This window comes from Saccopteryx bilineata, chromosome 4 (assembly GCF_036850765.1).
Source record: "Saccopteryx bilineata isolate mSacBil1 chromosome 4, mSacBil1_pri_phased_curated, whole genome shotgun sequence".
Classification (NCBI taxonomy): Eukaryota; Metazoa; Chordata; class Mammalia; order Chiroptera; family Emballonuridae; genus Saccopteryx; species Saccopteryx bilineata.
Genome location: NC_089493.1, coordinates 296,831,291 through 296,849,296, shown reverse-complemented (window position 1 = coordinate 296,849,296; position 18,006 = coordinate 296,831,291). Strand labels below are relative to the sequence as shown.

Below are 18,006 nucleotides of genomic sequence, written 5' to 3'. Positions count from 1 at the left end.
CCAGTACTTCAGTGTGCTCACCATGAGAGCGATTGCAAGGACACTGATCACTGGTGGGCGAGCCACATACAGCTCCCCTTGCCCCCACCTCAAGCATTTATGAGTCTCTCCCAGCATGCTTGGCCCTGCTAGACTGTCAGCTGGGGGGGTGGGGGTGGGGTGGGGGGGTGGCAGCTGATGGTGTCTCCTTCATCCAATGCTACATATCCCAGGACCCAGTACAGGGCCGGCAGCAAGACTTTCCCTGAACCAATGGTTTTGTATCCTTGGGTCAGGTCACTCCCTCTTGCCATGTGGTCTCAGACAAAGTCAGAGGGAAGTGCTCCTGCGAGCTGCCCAGCAGGACAGCTCACAGGACTTTAATCCGGACATGGCCAGACCATGGTCTGACCTTCAGGATGACCACCCACTGCGACCACAAGAAGGAAGCAGAGACCTCTCCAGGTAACACTCCCCCCTGCCCCCAGCTATGACTCAAAGCATTCTCCAGTAGTCACTCTATCCCTGCCAACTCTCTCTCATTCTCTCTTTCTCTCTGAAAATTGAATTAGCATGAACCTTGATTTGCCCTTACTCGGCCTGAGCCGGCAGCGAGCGAGGCTTCTCAGAGAAGGAGAGCTCTCGGAACCCTCACGGCAGAGGCTCCTCCAACAGTACAGAGAAGTCCAGTGAAGCGGTCCATGCATGAGCTCATCTCCGCCCCCGCGGGCTTCTGCCTCCAGCAGCAGTGCTGACTCGGCTTCTGGTGGTTTACGCCTTCAAGGGACAGGCTGGAGAAAGGCCGCTCCTACCCAGAGCCTGACCCGGCCAGGCAAGGGTGGGGAGGCCACAGAAACAAAGAAACTGGACTCTGTTTTTAGTTGCATGGGGTTTTGTGTTGTTTTTTTTAAAGTGACATTTAAAAATAACTTTTGCAAAAGTAATACGTGCAGCTTGTTGAAACCCGAGCCAGGAAAGAAAAGCACACATTGCCTCTCGGCCTTTTGGCTAAGATCAAGTGTAGAAAGGAACGCACAAATAAGAAAATGAAATCACCTTTTATTTCTCCACCCGGTAAAGCTAGCAACGCTCTGATAAAGGAAGGCACTTTCTGACCTTGAAATGTCACGTCGTGAACGCTCACTGTGAATTTTTTCCAAAAGTCCGACGGTATTTATGAAGTTAAAGGGAAATTCTCTCCCTCGCCACTGCCCTGCTTCACAACCAAACCCCACAGCTCACGAGTCGCTGCTGTGAAGACTGAGAACCTAGCTGCAGCCTTCTCGATGATGTTTTCCTGTGAAGATGTCTGGGCACATGGAATGAGAGGGTCCCACAGGTCCCATCCTAATCCTGGGGTCTGGCTTGCACAAGGGAAAGGGAGGGACACACTTATCCAGATGTGGAGGACAGACTCGGAAATGACCTGACCGCTGTCCGACCCTCGTGTTAGAACCAGGTAGATCCCAGCCAGAACGGAGACTGCGTCCCCTTCATCCTCTCAGAGGCTGCCTGGTGGATCCCTTCCATGTGACCCACAGACATGACCTGACCGCTGTCCGACCCTCGTGTTAGAACCAGGTAGATCCCAGCCAGAACGGAGACTGCGTCCCCTTCATCCTCTCAGAGGCTGCCTGGTGGATCCCTTCCGTGTGACCCACAGGGTGCTGGTTTGTGCTGGGTTTGGGAACAGACTGTCGTCCTTCCCTTAGGCAAGCATGTAAGGTGTGTTTTCTCTCACCTGGGATGGGTCATGCCCCAGCACGACCATCTTCCTGCCCTGCCCTACATAATTCCTTAGCCCCTGCCACAGGGCACAGAGCGTAGTCATCTTGTGGCCGACCGAGATGCACATTGCACCTCCTATTGTAAGTGCCCTTCATAAGTTCTTCATGTAGTGATGGAGCTGTCGGTCTCTTTGGCCTCTTGCTCTGGGAAATTTTACCACAACACAGAATAGTGGTCATTTCATAGCTTCTGTGAGTCTTTCTGTAGCGACAGGCGGGCCATCAGATGGCTCTGTGATGGGCTTTACATTTCACGCCCAGTAGCCCGGGACCTTCTGAATTAGACCTTGGTAAGTAAGCCAAGGGCCAGTGCGTAAACGCTACAAGTGCAGGAAATTGCTTTACATGGTTGGCCAGAAGTCAGCAGGGTTTGGGGCACTGACCCTGAAGGGGTTAACCTTGTTCACCTCATGGCACACACAAACTAATTACATATGCATACTGAAATTCTGAGGCACACCAAAAAAATTTTTTTTTTGCCGACCCGACTCCCCCAAAAAGTAATTCTAGTTTTGAATGATTTACAGAATAATAATAATAGTAGTAGTAATTACCCTTTTTGTACCAAAGTAACTTTTCAAAAAAAAAAAGCAAGTGCCTATATATGTGTATATAAGGACCAAGAATGAACCAATCAGAGGCAACCTTATTAAGCCACTGTTGTATGCCCTGTATGTTTATGGTTCAACAGAGGGCATTCACACTGGAAGGCTATTGTTATTTGACACTCTAAAGGAAAAGAAGGCGGTGTCCCCGACTGAAGAGTCAGGTATTGCATGAGGAGTCAGTCACCTTAGAAATCTTTTAAGCAAATCTATCCCTTTAAGCCTCCCTGTAACGGCCTGTTAAACAGAGCTACTGAAGGCTACCTCATTGGGCTGGCGTTAACAATGATACGAGATAAAGAAGTCAATACGTATCCCTATGATTATTTCTAAGATTTGTGAAATTTCTAAAATTTCACTATAAAAGTATCCGAAAGGCTATATAATATCAAAAATGTTCACAGTAGTTACCATGTCTTGTATTTCCTTTCCTTCTCTATCCCTTTTTCCACGTTGATCCATTCATTCCACAGGTATTCACTATGCCAGGCCTGTGTGTGCTCAGAGGCAGGAATAGAGCAATGTCCGAGACAGGTGAAGGAACGTCCAGAGGAGATATTAATCAAATAATGACACAAACAATTGCAATCGTCGTGCCTGTTTTTACAAAGCAGGAATCGGGAAGAAAAAACAAACAAGCTACTTTCTATATATAATAAAAGTGTTCTGAGGTTATGCATAGACAATGATACAACGAGATGGGATTACTGTGTTTTGGAACTAGGCTGGAGACAGACGGAGGTCGGGAAAGCGAGAGGGTGAGGGAGGTTGGTTGCTCTAACGAAATTCCCCCCGCCCCCCAGGATGGCCTCTCCCCACCTCCCGCAGGTGCTAGGCCCACCCCCCCAGGTTAGATCCACCCCCGGCGCAGTCAGCACGCCTGGGTAGGGCGCCGGGAGCCGCGGCCTCCTGCCCGATATGGCGCTGGCGCGGAGACGGCCCCCGGGACGGCCACGTGAGCGCGCGCCGTGCGCCCTGGGGGCCCGCAGCTCCGCCCCGGCCCGCGCTCGGCTCCTCCCAGACCCGCCGCCCGCACGCCAGGCAGACGGTCCCCTGCGCTCGCGCCTCCGGCACACTCCCCAGAGCCCCGGATCCTCGCGGCGGCCCTGTGCGCCCCTCACGCCCCCAGGATCGTCGCGGCGACCCCTGCGCCCCGCGAGCTCTCCATCGCCCCGAGCGGCCCCCGCTGCTCCCCAGAGCGCCGGCCCGCGCGCCCTGCTCGTCGCTCCCCGGCACGCTCGGGGGGCCCGCCCGCCCTGCACCCTGGAGCACCGGGCTACAAGCCTCTGCCACCTCCTCTGGATCCTCGCGGCCGTGGGTAGCGGCCGCCGCTCCTGTCTGCCCGCGGGAGGTGGGTGCCGCCGCGGTGGGTCGGGCTGATGGGCGCGGGCACTGCAGGACTGCGCGCCCCGGTGCGCCCGGGCCCCTCCCCGAGCGCGCTGTGGGTCTGGAGCTTGGACGTGGGGCCCGAGGCTCCCGCAGAAGAGTGTTGGGGGCGCTTCCCCTCCCGCGAGTTCAACTCTCGGGCTCAGTGTTGGCATCTGTAAAACGAGGGAGTCGTGCAGGTTAACGGCGATGTGTATTAGGAGAACACATGGCACGCGAAGGGCTGGGGGAGGCAGCAAGGGGGCTTCCGCCCGGGGCGCCCCTGGGCCCGCAGAGGGTGGGGACAGCGCGGCCGTCCTGTCCCCTACAGAACCCGGAGCCGCATGCATTCCCCCACTCCAGCCTGAGCAAGACGCCAGAGTTCCAGGATCCTCGAGGACAGTGTAGACGCGCCTCTGCTGAGTGGTTGGCTGTGGAAGTCGGGTGTTGGCAGGCTCTGTTGACACCGGAGCCAAAGGGCCAGACGTGAATTCGCGAGTGGCGGCGCGGGGGCGGGCCTCCTGGCTATAACTCCCGGCCTAGTTCGGTCTGTAACATGAGTTTGCATGGGAGGGGCGCCCGACTTCTGGGGCCTGGACCCTGGGCCCTGCTGGCTTTGAGGCTACTCGGCTGGGAAATCGAGTAACGTAGCGCCCCTCTCCGATATTACGGACGAGGAAGCGAAGTGAAGGTGGGAGTCGAGAGCAAGCAGTTGGGAGCCGATAATGAATGCCTAATGTGTGGTGTGTGGGAGGTGGGGCCAAGTTAGTGGAGAAGCTGCTTCCCGGAAGAGGTGCTGTGTCGGCAGAGCTGGAAAGGATGCCAGCTCCTGCAAGAAGTTAGGGTGTAGAGGAGGGTGTGCAGGTGGCCCCCTCTGCGTCCTCCGCAGCACCTTGCCTTCATTCCTGTGTTCATGTGTGAATTCAACAAATGCAGTAAAACGTCTTGGTGTGAATTCAGGTGTAACCTGGTTGGGATTGCCATTCCCCATTTCTCCCAGTCTGCTTCTCTTTTCTTTAATTAAAAAAAAATATATTAAAAAAGTTTTTCTTAAGAGGTAGGAAGGCAGAGAGATAGACTCCCGCGTATACCCCAACCAGGATTCACCCCGCAAGCCCCTAACACCATGCTCTGCCCTTCTGAGGCTGTTGCTCTATTGCTCGGCAACCAAGCTATTTCTAGTGCCTGAGGCAGGCCATGGAGCTGAGCTGGGGCCTACTTGATCCAACTGAGCCATGGGTGCGGAAGGGGAAGAGAGAAATAGAGAGGGAGAAGGAAAAAGGGAGGGGTGGAGAAGCAGATGGTCGCTTCTCCTGTGTGCCCTGACCAGGAATCAAACCCTGGACATCCACACACCGGGTGACGCTCTACCACTGAGCCAACTGGCCAGGGCCTCAGTCTGCTTCTCGAAGGGGGTGGGTAAGCTGGTCCCAAGTTCTTATTGCAGGGGGGTGGGGGAAGCGGGAAGTCAGGGCCTGCTGACCAGTTGAAATGGTCTTAATGTATGTATATATAATTAGTTGTATACAGTCTCTCTGATTTACCATTTTTTTCTTTTGTACTGTGTATGACAGAACAGGACTTTTTTGGCCGATTAAGGCAACATCCCTGATTCGACTTTGACAACTGTTGGTCACCAGCACCCATGTTCTCTTCTTCCTGGGTTACCCCCGATGAGTTTCCCAGGGCCCCCCCCCCCAACAGTTTGGCAGGGCACTGCGACTGAGTCTGGCTGATGGAATGTGAGAGGAAGTAGTGTGTGCCCCCCTCGAGCCGGGACCCAGAAAACCTGCCCCTCTGTCCCCGTTTCCATAAAGGAAGGCAGAGCCTCCAGCCTGAGGTGGCCTGGGGGAGCCTGGGCCCCTGAGTGGCTGCACAGAGCCTCTCCTCTCCGCCTCCCCTGGTGGTTTGTAACTATCAGACTGAGGTCCAGTGAGCTCTAGGCAAGGTCTGGGGTGTGAGTGGGGCTTATTGGCCAAGGCCTTCCCCTTCGGGTGTGCTGGCTGGGCTGTTCCACTGGGGAAGGGTGTCCTTTTCTTGTTTTGTTTTGGTTTTGACACAGACAGGGAGAGAGACAGGTAGGGACAGACAGGAAGGGAGAGATGAGAAGCATCTTCATTGCAGCACCTTAGTTGTTGTTCATTGATTGCTTTCTCATACGTGCCTTGACTGGGGGGCTACAGCAGAGCGAGTGACCCCTTGCTCAAGCCAGCGACCTTTGGGTTCGAGCCAGCGACCATGAGGTCATGTCTATGCTCCCACGCTCAAGTCAGCGATCCCCGCGCTCAAGCTGGATGAGCCCACAATCAAGCCGGCGACCTTGGGGTTTCGAACCTGGGTCCTCCAGGTCCCAGTCCGATGCTCCATTCAGTGCGCCACTGCCTGGTCAGGGGGGAACGGTGTCCTTGTGCCTCTTTTTCTTGACATTGGTCAGAGTCCCCAAAGTTTTGTCCGATCTTCCACAGGGTCATGTCCGGTTGCCGGGGCTCTGAGAGCAGTGTGTAAGGAGGCCGAGGGTCAACGGCAGAAACCTGGATTTGTTTCTGCTCATTCTCGAGGGTTCATTCTCTCTGGTTCGAGCCTGGAGCTGAAGTGGAAGAAACTGATGGTCGGGACCACACTCAGATCAATAGCAGTCTGCTGGACTGCTTCAAAAATAGAGACTTCTGGGTTGGGGCGATTAGTTCTGCTGACAGAGAAGCTGCAGGCTGTTACCCCCGTGAACTGAGGGTTTTCTAGAAGGAAGTGGTTGTAGTGACCACCATGGGATGGAAGAGGCTTGAGCCTTAACATGTTTCTGGATTAAACTCTTTTTTATTTTTTAAGTGAGTAACAGGGAGGCAGAGAGACAGACCCCACATGTGCCCCAACCAGGATCTACCCAGCAAGCCCACTAGGGGGCGATGCTCTGCCCATGCTCCGTTGCTCAGCAACCGAGCTATTTTAGAGCCTGAGGCAGAGGCCATGGAGCCATCCTCAGTGCCCGGGGCCAACTTGCTCCAACTGAGCCATGGCTGCTGGAGAGGAAGAGAGAGAGAGAGAGAGAGAGAGAGAGAGAGAGAGAGAAGGGGAAAGGGTGGAGGAGCAGATGGCTGCTTGTCCTGTTTGCCCTGACCGGGAATCAAACCTGGGACATCCACACGCTGGGCCAACCGGCCAGGGCCTGGATTAAACTCTTACAGCCAAGGCTGATGGGCGCGAGCAAGAAGGCTTCAAAGAGCAGAGAGGAAGGAGTGAGTTACCCACACGCTGATGATGAGTAGGAAGACACCACTGCCTGGGTCCCCAGAGTTCCAGAGGAGCATTTAAATATGTAGCAAGTCCGAGGGAGGACTGTGTTCAGTTCTTCAGCTGTGAGCTTCCCAGACCTAGCAAGGACTGCACAGAGACCAGCCGGAAGGCAAGTGTTCAACCGCAGAATATTTCTCTGGGCCAGCGGCGCTTGACCTGGAGTGCGCTTGAGAAGCAGTGGAGAGGTTTGTTTAAACACAGATTGTTGGGACCTCCCCGCAGGGTTCAACTGAGTAGGGCAGGACAGGTTCCCAGTGACAGTGCCCTCTGCTGCGTGGCCCCAGGACCTGCTTTCAGGGCGGGGTTGGCAGGGGATGACTTCAGTGAAAGTTCCAGGTCTGGCTTGCCCTGGCTTCCAGCCCAGCTCCCTCCACTTCCTGGCTGTGTGATTTCGGGCAAGTCACTCTACCTCTCTGTTCCTCCATTTCCTCCTCTGTAGGAGGAAGCCGATAGTGCCCATCACCTGAGGTTTGGGGGGAGGCTTCCTGGAGGAGATGACATCCACGCTGAGGCCTGAGGGACAAGCTGGCCAGAGGGCCCAGGGTGAGGCAAGCGCGGGGCGGGGAACCCGTGTCCTCCAGGGAGCTGAGAGGAGGGGCAAAGCAGGGGCTCTGTAAGGGATCCTGAAATGCTGGGAGACTGTTCTAGGCTGTCTCAGGGCAGGAACACAGCGGAGGGGACAAGAGCAGAGTGGGGGAAACGGACTCGGCAGCCGTGCTGGTTACTTCTGCCCACGTCCCGTATAGGCCACATGCGGTCACGTGGCCCCGCCCCGGTCACGTGGCCCCACCCCGATGCAGCAGGTGCTGGGTCCCGTTGTCCCTGGTGCGGCAGGGGAGCACGGATGCGCGGTGGCGGTGGCCTGTCCCGGCCCCTGGCCACCTCCGGCCGGTCTTCACCTTGCTCACTTTGCTTCACTGATTTGATTGGGTGGCTTTTCCAGCTGAGGGTCAGTGAGGTCAGGTCCTTTGCCCCTCAGCTAGCAGTAGCGGAGTCAGCCCTTGAACCCAGGTGTGTTCATCCCCCCAAAGCCTTGCCAGGCCTGATCCTGGTCTTGGGTGCTTTTCTTTCTTTTAAACAATATTTCTTTTTAATTTTTTTATTTTATTATTATTTTTTACAGGGACAGAGAGAGAGTCAGAGAGAGGGATAGACAGGGACAGACAGACAGGAATGGAGAGAGATGAGAAGCATCAATCATTAGTTTTTCGTTGGGACTCCTTAGTTGTTCATTGATTGCTTTCTCATATGTGCCTTGACCACGGGCTTTCAGCAGACTGAGTAACCCCTTGCTCGAGCCAGAGACCTTGGGTCCAAGCTGGTGAGCTTTTTTTGGCTCAAGCCAGATGAGCCCGCGCTCAAGCTGGCAACCTTGGGGTCTCGAACTTGGGTCCTTCCGCATCCCAGTCCGATGCTCTATTCACTGCGCCACCACCTGGTCAGGCGGGTGCTTTTCTTTCTGAGGGCTTCCCCAGGACTCCAGGTTTTTTCCCCCCACTCAGGGTCTCAGCCGTGCATTCTGGCTGACCACCCTCCAGATGCCCTGTAATTATAGCCCTCATAGTCCTTCTGGTAGCGCCCCCATGGTATCAGCAGAAACGGCCCGTTTTCTCCAGTTTCTTGTTAAATTCGTGCAGCATGTCTTTTACGGAGGACCCAGTGTGTGCCGGGCATTGTGCCAGGTGCTGGGAGATAGAGAGGAAGGAGACACGGGCTCCTTTTGTTCCAGGTGCCCACGTGGTCTGGCCACTGGGAGGCCGTGTCAACAGGGCTCCCTCTGAGAAAGAAGCAGGAACGGCCGGAGCCCTGGTTTTCTGGAGTACAGAGTGTCCTGGGTACGTGAGAAGAGTGCCCAGCAAGTCATTAAAAATTAAAATGCAAGTCTCCCTGTGCATTCTGTTCACTGAAGCTGTAATGACAACACCCCGTGCTTTTATTCTGAAACGTGTTGTTGTTTTTTTGACTTGGGAAACCATAGTCTCTAGAGTCTTTGCAACAGAACAATTTTGTAGGAACCAAGCACAGGGTGTAGCAACCGTGTGTTTAGGGGCCTTTGCAGCCCCCATGTTGACTTGGCTCCTGGCTTCAGCCGTGTGGGCTGCTTGTTTCATCAGTGAGTAAGCTCATTTCTCCTCTTTCTGGTACCGCGGAGGTTTGTTTAAAGAGGACGGATTGGGTGGAGGAAGGTTTCTTGGAATTCCACCAGAATCATTCCAGAGCGGCTTTCTCAGCCTCGGCACTGTCGTCGGTTTGGCTAGATGGTTCCGTGCTGCGGAGCTGGCCTGTGCTTGGTAGGATGTTTAAGCTGCATCCGTGGTTTCTACCCATGAGATGCCAGTTGCAGTCCCAGAGTTGTGACAACCAGAAATGTCCCCAGACACTGCCAAGTGTCCTGTTGTTGACAAAATTGCCCCAGACTGAGAACCACTGTTCTGGACAATATTTGTTTCCTGTCATGACTGTAACAAATCGCAAACTTAGTGGCTTGAAACAACACAAATTCCTTCTGTTTCTTTATTTTATTATTTTTTAAATTTTTCTTAAGTGAGAAGCAGGGAGGCAGAGAGAAAGATTCCCGCATGTGCCCTGACCGGGATCCACCCAGCATGCCCACCAGGGGGCGATGCTCTGCCCATCTGGGATGTTGCTCTGTTGTTAGGCAACCGAGCTATTTTAACGCCTGAGGCAAGGCCGTGGAGCCATCCTCAGTGCCCAGGGCCAACTTGCTCCAACTGAGCCATGGCTGCAGGAGGAGAAGTGAGAGATAGAAAGAGAGAAAAAAGAGGGGGAAGGGCGGAGAAGCAGATGGTTGCGTCTCCTGTGTGCCCTGACCAGGAATTGAACTCAGGACGTCCGTACACTGAGCTGACGCTCTACCACTGAGCATACTGGCCAGGGCTATTTCTTCTCAATGGTTCAGGAGGTCAGATGTTCAGAAGTAAGCTGTCTGCAGGGCGGTGCTGCTTTTAGAGACTCCAGGGAAATACATTTCCTGACCTTTTCTAGCTTCTAGACTCTAGAGGCCATGCACCCCCTGGCTTGTGGCCCCTTCCTCCAGCTTCAAAAGCAGCTGCCTAGCATCTCCTCTGTGACCCCTGCTTGCCTGTCACTTCCCTTTCTCGAAGTCTACGCCCTCCTGCCTCCTTTTACAAGGACCCCGAGGTTACCTTGGTTTTACCAATCTTCCCATCTCTGGGCCCTTAACTTAATCACATCTAAAAAAAGTTGCTTTTGCTGTATAAGGGAACAGAGTCACAGGTTTCTGGGATTAGCATGTGGACGGGACCATTATTCTGCCTACCACAGAGACTATTGGTTTTGGGGTATAATTGAAGTGCTTTTGGAGAGTGTGGGAGGAGGGAAGTGACATGTGGGTGGAGGGCTGGGGATATTCCTGGCGTAATAGCAGCTGGTAGTTTTTTTGTTTTGTTTTGTTTTAGCAGCTGGTAGTTGTTTTTTGTTGTTTTTTAATTAATAATTTTTTTTTTTTTGTATTTTTCTGAAGTTGGAAACGGGGAGGCAGTCAGACAGACTCCCGCATGCGCCCAACCGGGATCCACCCGGCATGCCCACCAGGGGGCAATGCTCTGCCCATCCGGGGCGTTGCTCTGCTGCAACCAGAGCCATTCTAGTGCCTGAGGCAGAGGCCATGGAGCCATCCTCAGCGCCCGGACCATCTTTGCTCCAGTGGAGCCTTGGCTGCAGGAGGGGAAGAGAGAGACAGAGAGGAAGGAGAGAGGGAGGGGTGGAGAAGCAGATGGGCACTTCTCCTGTGTGCCCTGGCCGGGAATCGAACCCGGGACTCCTGCACGCCAGGCCGATACTCTACCACTGAGCCAACCGGCCAAGGCCTAGCAGCTGGTAGTTTTGAGCACCAATTCTCTGCCGGGCACCACGGCCTGACCTGACTAGCTCCTCAGAACAACTCCTGGGGTAGATTCTGCCCTCGTGGTCCAGAGGAAACCACTCAGTGGAGGCTTTCTGGAGGAGGTGAATGCTTGAGCTAGATCTGGAAGGGAATAAAGGGGTTTGAGAGAGAGAAAGAGAGAAACACTGACTTGTTTCATGTACTTGTGCACTTACTGGTTGATTCTTGGATGTGCCCTGACCCAGGATTGAACCTGCAACCTTGGTGTGTGGGGGACAATGCTCTAACCAGCTGAGCTACCTGGCTAGGGCTGTAAATCAGTCCTTTTACAGTATTCCTGGCATAAATTATATTTCTTTTTTTTTTTAAAGATTTTATTTATTCATTTGAAAGAGGAGAGAGAGTGAGCAAGAGAGAGAGAGAGAGAAAGAGAGAGAGAGAGAGAGAGAAAGGGGTGGGAGGAGCAGGAAGCATCAACTCCCTTATGTGCCTTGACCGGACAAGCCCAGGGTTTTGAACTAGCGACCTCAGTGTTCCAGGTCGATGCTCTATCTCACTGAGCCACCGCGGGTCAGGCAAACTGTATTTCTCATAACAGCTTAACAGATGTCTGTGCGGGAGTACCCAGCACCTGCTGGGGCGCAGATATTAATAAGACAGTGACATGAGTACCTCGCTCGGTGTTTGATTTAGTGACTCCCAGTGCTGCCCGTGGTCACCACGCCTCCCCTCCCCCACAGTAAGTAAACAAAACCCAGCCAGGAGAAGTATTTGACTAGCACCTGTTGATTCCTGCTCCGTGCCAGGGGCTGTGGGAAGTCACAGCCAGGCCCTCAGAACCTGCTATGTAGGACAGGCCTGCCTCCTTTTTCTTTCTTTCTTTTTCTTTCTTTTGTTTTTAATGAGAGAGAGACAGACAGACAGACAGGAAAGGGGAGAGATGAGATAAGAAGCATCAACTCATAGTTGCGGCACTTAGTTGTTCATTGATTGCTTCTCGTACATGCCTGGGCCAGGGGGCTCCAGCCGAGCCAGTGACCCCTTGCTCAAGCCACATTGGCTCCGGGTGCTGGTGCCCAGAGAGGTGGGTGACAGAGTCCAGCTCGTTGCTACAACAGGAAGGCGGCTCCTGGGGATGAGGGGAGCCCCGATGGGGACCAGCTAGCTGCCTTGGCCTGGCATTGCAAACACTGTTTCCTGCCCCAGTGGCTGCCAGAGGAGCCCCCTTTGTGGCAAGACCCTGTGGGAGCAGTGACTTCCAGGGCCAACGCCTAAAATAGCCTGGTCCCTGAGGACCCCCTAAAGAAGCCTGGGGGCTGCTAAAGCGGACATCCCTGGTCACCAGCCCCATTTACTTACGATAACAGAAACGAGGGTGTGTAGCTGATGCTGTGTCCTAGGGCTTGCTCCCTGCCGGCACTCACTGTCAAGGTCGTGGGGCGGGTACAACTGGGCACCCCGCATTCTGGTGAGGCAGCCGAGGCGCACGAGGTGACGTCACACAGCCAGTCAGCGGCAAGGCTTGAACTCGGGTCCTCTGAACTCGGAACCCCCCACTGGGCCGCATCTCCACAGAACTCCCTTCCCAGGGCCTGTGGGTCAGCGGGGACAGGGAGGAGAAGATGTGGACGCCCAAGTGAGGGCAGAGAAAACCCGGAGAACCCTGAGGTCCCGGGAGACTGGGGTCCTGCTCCTGGTCTCGGCCTCTCACCCCCAGGAGCCAGTCCTGTCTGCGGGCCCAGGCACGCCCGGGTCAGAGGGAGGTTCCCGGGAGGCTGTGCCCCGGCTGGTGGCGGAACCGGCGTCTTCGGGCTGAGATGCCGCAGCGGCCGGCCGGGAAGAGGCCCGTGGCCAGCAGCACCTGCAGCCATGTCACCTTAAAGCAGGGGTCTCAAACTCAACTCAGCATGTGGGCCGCAGAGCAAGATCACAGCCGTTCGGCGGGCCGCACTAGGTCTACAAAAGGCAACTGTGACGCAACACTTTTCTCACTGCAGTTGAAAACAAAAAAAAATCAGTACAACAAGCACAATCGTACATGCAGTTTACTCAGTGTCACAAAACGACCAGAAACTGTAGTTCGCATCACAACTGCTGTTAACTAAGCTAATATCTGGCTAGGATGCTAGAGAAATGAAAAATACAAGTAGGCCCCTAGGCTTACTTAATTTTATCCAAAATATTTTGAACTTCGTGGATTAGTCTGCGGGCCGCACAAAATTGTTCGGCGGGCCGCATGCGGCCCGTGGGCCACGAGTTTGAGACCCCTGCCTTAAAAGGACTTAGGGTTTTATCGAGGATGGGAAGAGACGCTGAGGGAGGGCGGTAAGCAAGGGGACCACGATCCAAACGTCCTATAAAAAGATGAGTCTAGTTGCTTACAGGAGGATCTCGTGGCCCTGCCTGTGTTAAGCACTGAGTTGTTGGAAGGAGAATGACCGGCCGGTGGGTTTGTACATTTAGACTGTCCCAGCGCTGCCTGCCCGGGGCCTCCCGGAAAGAGCGGTTGTTCTCAGTCTGCGGGTGCCGCCGGGTCTTGTCCCCAGCGGCATGCCGGCACGGATGGGGTGCCAGGAGCCGGCACGCCCTCTCCCGCCCCCTCCAAGCCTCAACCCCCCGTTCTCTGACTTCCCCTTTGCAGGGCCCTCTCTGCAGCATTTGCCCAGGGACTCTGGCTGCGCCACCGGCCTCTTGGGTACAACGGGCACCCCGGGAGCATGGCAGACGAAGACCTCATCTTCCGCCTGGAAGGCGTTGATGGCGGCGCTGATGGCGGCCCAACCCCCGGGGCCGGCCACGACGGGGACTCGGAGGCGGACAGCGACGAAGAGGAAGGCTACTTCATCTGCCCCATCACCGATGACCGCAGCGCCCTCCGGAATGGCGACGCCAAGGTCCATAAATACCGCGGCGACCTAACCAAGTGCGAGCGGTACGGCTTCAGCGCGTCCCCGGGGGGCTCCTTCCAGTTCAAGGTGAGCGCGCCGCCGCACGTCTGCGCCTGCGCGGGCCGGGTCACCCACGCGCGCACGGGTGGGCGGGGGCTGTGGTTGGGGCCTCCCCCGTGTCTCCGGACTCCGGGCCGCGCTGCGCAATGCCGGGGCTGGGTCTCGGCCTGTGGAGCCCGTGGCTGGTGTAGAGCAAGCTCCTGGCGGCAGGGCGGTGTTTTTCCAACCGCTTGTGGTTTGTGGAAACCGAGATCTGCTTTTTAAGAAGCGGATGAGAACGGAAGAGACTAGACCATGGCGGAGGGCAGGACACATCGTAAAGGTCTTATTTATTTTTTTTGGAACATACCTCTCTCCACGTGTTGGCTCATGTGAACGTGGCCACCCGCTCAGCTTCTCAAGGGACCGCTTGTTAAGATATTTTTATTGCACCCTGATGGGTGCGTATGTGATCCAGGGCTGTGAGGTAGATGTCGCCCTTCCTGTCGGTTGTGGTCAGAAACGCCACTGTTTAGGATTGGGCATCTTTTTTCTGGATCGAGGTAAAGGGTACTTTTTTTTTTTCCTATTCAGTGAGAGGAGGAGAGGCAGAGAGACAGACTCCTGCATGTGCCCGGACCAGGATCCACTTGGCATGCCCACCAGAAGGCGATGCTCTGCCCATCTGGGGTATTGTTCTGTTGCTCAGCAACTGAGCTCTTCTTAGCACCTGAGGTGGAGGCCATGGAGGCATCCTCATGGCCCCACTTCAGTCGAGCCATGGCTGCAGGAGGAGGAGCAGAAGGAGGAGAGAGAGACAGAGAGAGGGGGAAGGGTGGAGAAGCAGATAGGCGCTTCTCCTGTGTGCCTTGACCGGGAATTGAACCCAGGACATCCATATACCAAGCTGATGCTCCACCACTAAGCAAACCGGCCAGGGCACAGGGTTTTGTGTTGTTAGACATTTGTGTTCGTATCATGACAAAGTTGAATAAAGGAGAGGAAGAAGGGAAGCATTATTGGACTCTTGTATGATAACTGGTGGTGAAATAATTTTATTTTATTATTTTTTTTTTTGTATTTTTCTGAAGCTGGAAACGGGGAGAGACAGTCAGACAGACTCCCGCATGCGCCCGATCGGGATCCACCCGGCACGCCCACCAGGGGCGATGCTCTGCCCACCAGGGGCGCTCTGCCACAACCAGAGCCACTCTAGCGCCTGGGGCAGAGGCCAAGGAGCCATCCCCAGTGCTCGGGCCATCTTTGCTCCAATGGAGCCTTGGCTGTGGGAGGGGAAGAGAGAGACAGAGAGGAAGGAGGGGGTGGGGGTGGAGAAGCAAATGGGCGCCTCTCCTATGTGCCCTGGCCGAGAATCGAACCCGGGTCCCCCGCACGCCAGGCCGACGCTCTACCGCTGAGCCAACCGGCCAGGGCCGAAAATAATTTTAAATGCACTACTGGTGCCTTTATTTAATCCTCACAAACAGACACCATGCCTCGTAGGCAAAATGCCTATTTCCATTTAGGGATTTGAAATTAAAATCATTTTTTCCCCCTAACTTCAGAATTAATCTATTTTTAGAAAATTAATAATTCTTGTTCTTGGACAGTTGGGATAGTCTTTCTTTTCAGGGCCAGAATTCCAGTGTGAGTCCCTCTGGGGCCGGCCGCTCCAGAAATAGCCCTGTGGGTCCCCTCTGAGCTGGGGAGGCCATGGAAGGGTCAGGCTGCGGCTTGACCCACTTTCCTGTTTCTGAAACACGCGCTCGGCCCCATGGGAGGGGCAGGAGGGCTGCCCGGCCTCCGGTTTATTTTAAGTTGGGAAGGCTAAGACACTCTCAGCCCTGCGGTATCTTGTCCCCCGTGCAAGAGAATCCAGGTGCCGAGGGTCAGGTCACTGGAGAAGCTTGTGAAACAGAGAGCAGCTTACACCAGCTCAAGGGAAGGGTGTGGGAGGGGGGAGCTTTACTGTAACAGCCCAGGTGTGTTTGTTGAGACCCAGGGGTAGAAGCGATGTCTGGTTCTCAGAGATAAGGTCCAGGAACCGGAAAACAGGACGACTGTGTGCCTATCTTGTCTCTCGATCTCTTGCCTGTTCGAAGATCTTCTCTGTCCTTCTCTTCTCTGCTGCTCCGTCTTTGCACCCTGGGAGAAAGGACCCATCCCGCCCAGGGTCCCCTTGTTCCAGGGGGAGCCCCGTGCAAAGACAGACTTGACCCTCCCTCCCAGTCCCAGCAGGGGACCTTGGTGGGCCTATTTGGGGGTTAGGCATCCTTTGTCTCTGACCCAATCAGTTCCAGCCAGGGCGTGAAATGGCGGAGGGGTGGGGTCACAGAAGAGGGGCTGAGTTTCCAGGGCAGGAGGATCCTGGTGGCCTCCTGGGGGTTGGGGTGGGGGGAGACCCAGGAGGTATCTCCATCCACAGCTGCCTCTTTTCAGGAAACAGGAGTCTAGTTAGGGCCTTCTGACAAATATCGATTGGGTCCCCAAGCTGCAGGGTCTCAGACATGTATGGACATAGTCTCTGACCACAGAAACACGGTATGGTGAGGCTTTTCAGGAAAACAGACCGAGTGACCCATAGAAGGGAGGTGTGTCTGTAGGAATGGCTTTGGGGTTTGAGCTTCGTGAGGGCAGGACCCTGTGGCCTGTTCATTGCTCAGGCCCAGTGCCTAGGGCCATGCTGTGCACACAGTAGGTGCTTTGTTTGGAACCAGTGAAGTGGTGGTTGAATGCAGAACTCACTTCTCTGTGGGAGCTGTCTTCTCTCTGAAAATAGAATATAGGGCACGTATGAGAAGCAATAAGCAACTGAAGTGATACAACTGGCCCTGGCCGGTTGGCTCAGTGGTAGAGTGTTTGCCCGGCGTGTAGAAGTCCTGGGTTTGATTCCCGGTCAGGGCACACAGGAGAAGCGCCCATCTACTTCTCCACCCCTCCCCTCTCCTTCCTCTCTGTCTCTCTCTTCCCCTCCCGCAGCCAAGGCTCCATTGGAGCAAAGTTGGTCCGGGCACTGAGGATGGCTCTGTGGCCTCTGCCTCAGGTGCTAGAATGGCTCTGGTTGCAACAGAGCAACGGCCCCAGATGGGCAGAGCATCGCCCCCTGGTGGGCATGCCGGGTGGATCCTGGTCGGGCACATGCGGGAGTCTGCTTCCCTGCTTCTCACTTCAGAAAAATACAAATAATAATAATAATAATAATAAATAAATAAAGTGACACAACTATGAGTTGATGCTTCTCATCTCTCTCCTCCCTGCTTCTCCCTTCCTGTCTTTCTCTTTCTCCAAAAAAAAAAATCCCGAAACAGCAGTTATTAAATAAAGCAACAGTATTAAAATAAAAATAATGTATAACTCAGACATCGATTCTATTTCCAAGATTCCTCCGCAGCCTGAGTGTGGTCGGCATTCTGGGAGGGACATTTCTTCCTGGGAAGGAATGTCCCTTACACTGTAGGATATTCAGCATGCCTGACCCTTGCCCACAAAATACCGTATTTTCCACACTCGTTATGTTGACAGCCCCCAAATAGTCTCCATCTATATGTGCCAAGCCCTCATGGGGGTGTGCCACGCCCACGGAGAGCCAATGGGGAAGTGTGTGTACAGGTGCTCAGATTTCCATATGCAAAGATGTGCTCTGTAGTATTGTTTGTTCATCATGAAGAAAGAAACTGGAACCAGCTCACAGGTTCATCCCAGGGGGGCCTATTTATAGAGGAAGGCTCTCACAGAGTGCTGTATTTACATTAGAATGGAGATGACTTGAAAAGCAGGCTGAGCCTGACTGGTGGTGGCATGGTGGATAGAGCATTGACCTGTGGCGGCTGAGGACCTGGGTTCAAAGCCCCGAGGTCGCTGCCTTGAATGCAGTCTCACCAACTTGGGTGCGGGGCCCTCAGCTTGAGCAAGGGATCATCTGTGTGATCCCATGGTTGCTGGCTTGATCCCAAGGGGTCACTGGCTTGGCTGGAGCTCCCCCCTCCACACACACACACCCTGCTCTTCAAGGCACACATGAGAAAGCAATCAATGAATAACTAAGGTGCTGCAACTATGAATTGAAGCTTCTCATCTCTCTCCCTTCCTGTCTCTCTTCCTCTTTCTCTCTCCCTCTCTCTCCCTCTCTCACTCTCACACACTTGCTCTCTCTCAAAAGAAATAATAATAAGTCCTGGCTGGTT

General features: G+C 54.5%; 1 protein-coding gene across 2 annotated transcripts in view; it reads left to right on the top strand.

Moving 5' to 3' along the window:
- Positions 1 to 3,412: 3,412 nt before the first annotated feature.
- EEF2K (eukaryotic elongation factor 2 kinase) overlaps positions 3,413 to 18,006 on the top strand; it is a 55,636-nt gene continuing 41,042 nt past the window's right edge. For both annotated transcript variants that reach the window (XM_066275896.1, XM_066275895.1), the window contains exons 1-2: positions 3,413 to 3,722; positions 13,537 to 13,870. In XM_066275896.1, the coding sequence (XP_066131993.1) occupies positions 13,613 to 13,870 (258 nt within the window). In that variant the 5' untranslated portion in view covers positions 3,413 to 3,722; positions 13,537 to 13,612. The remainder of the gene's footprint in view (positions 3,723 to 13,536; positions 13,871 to 18,006) is intronic.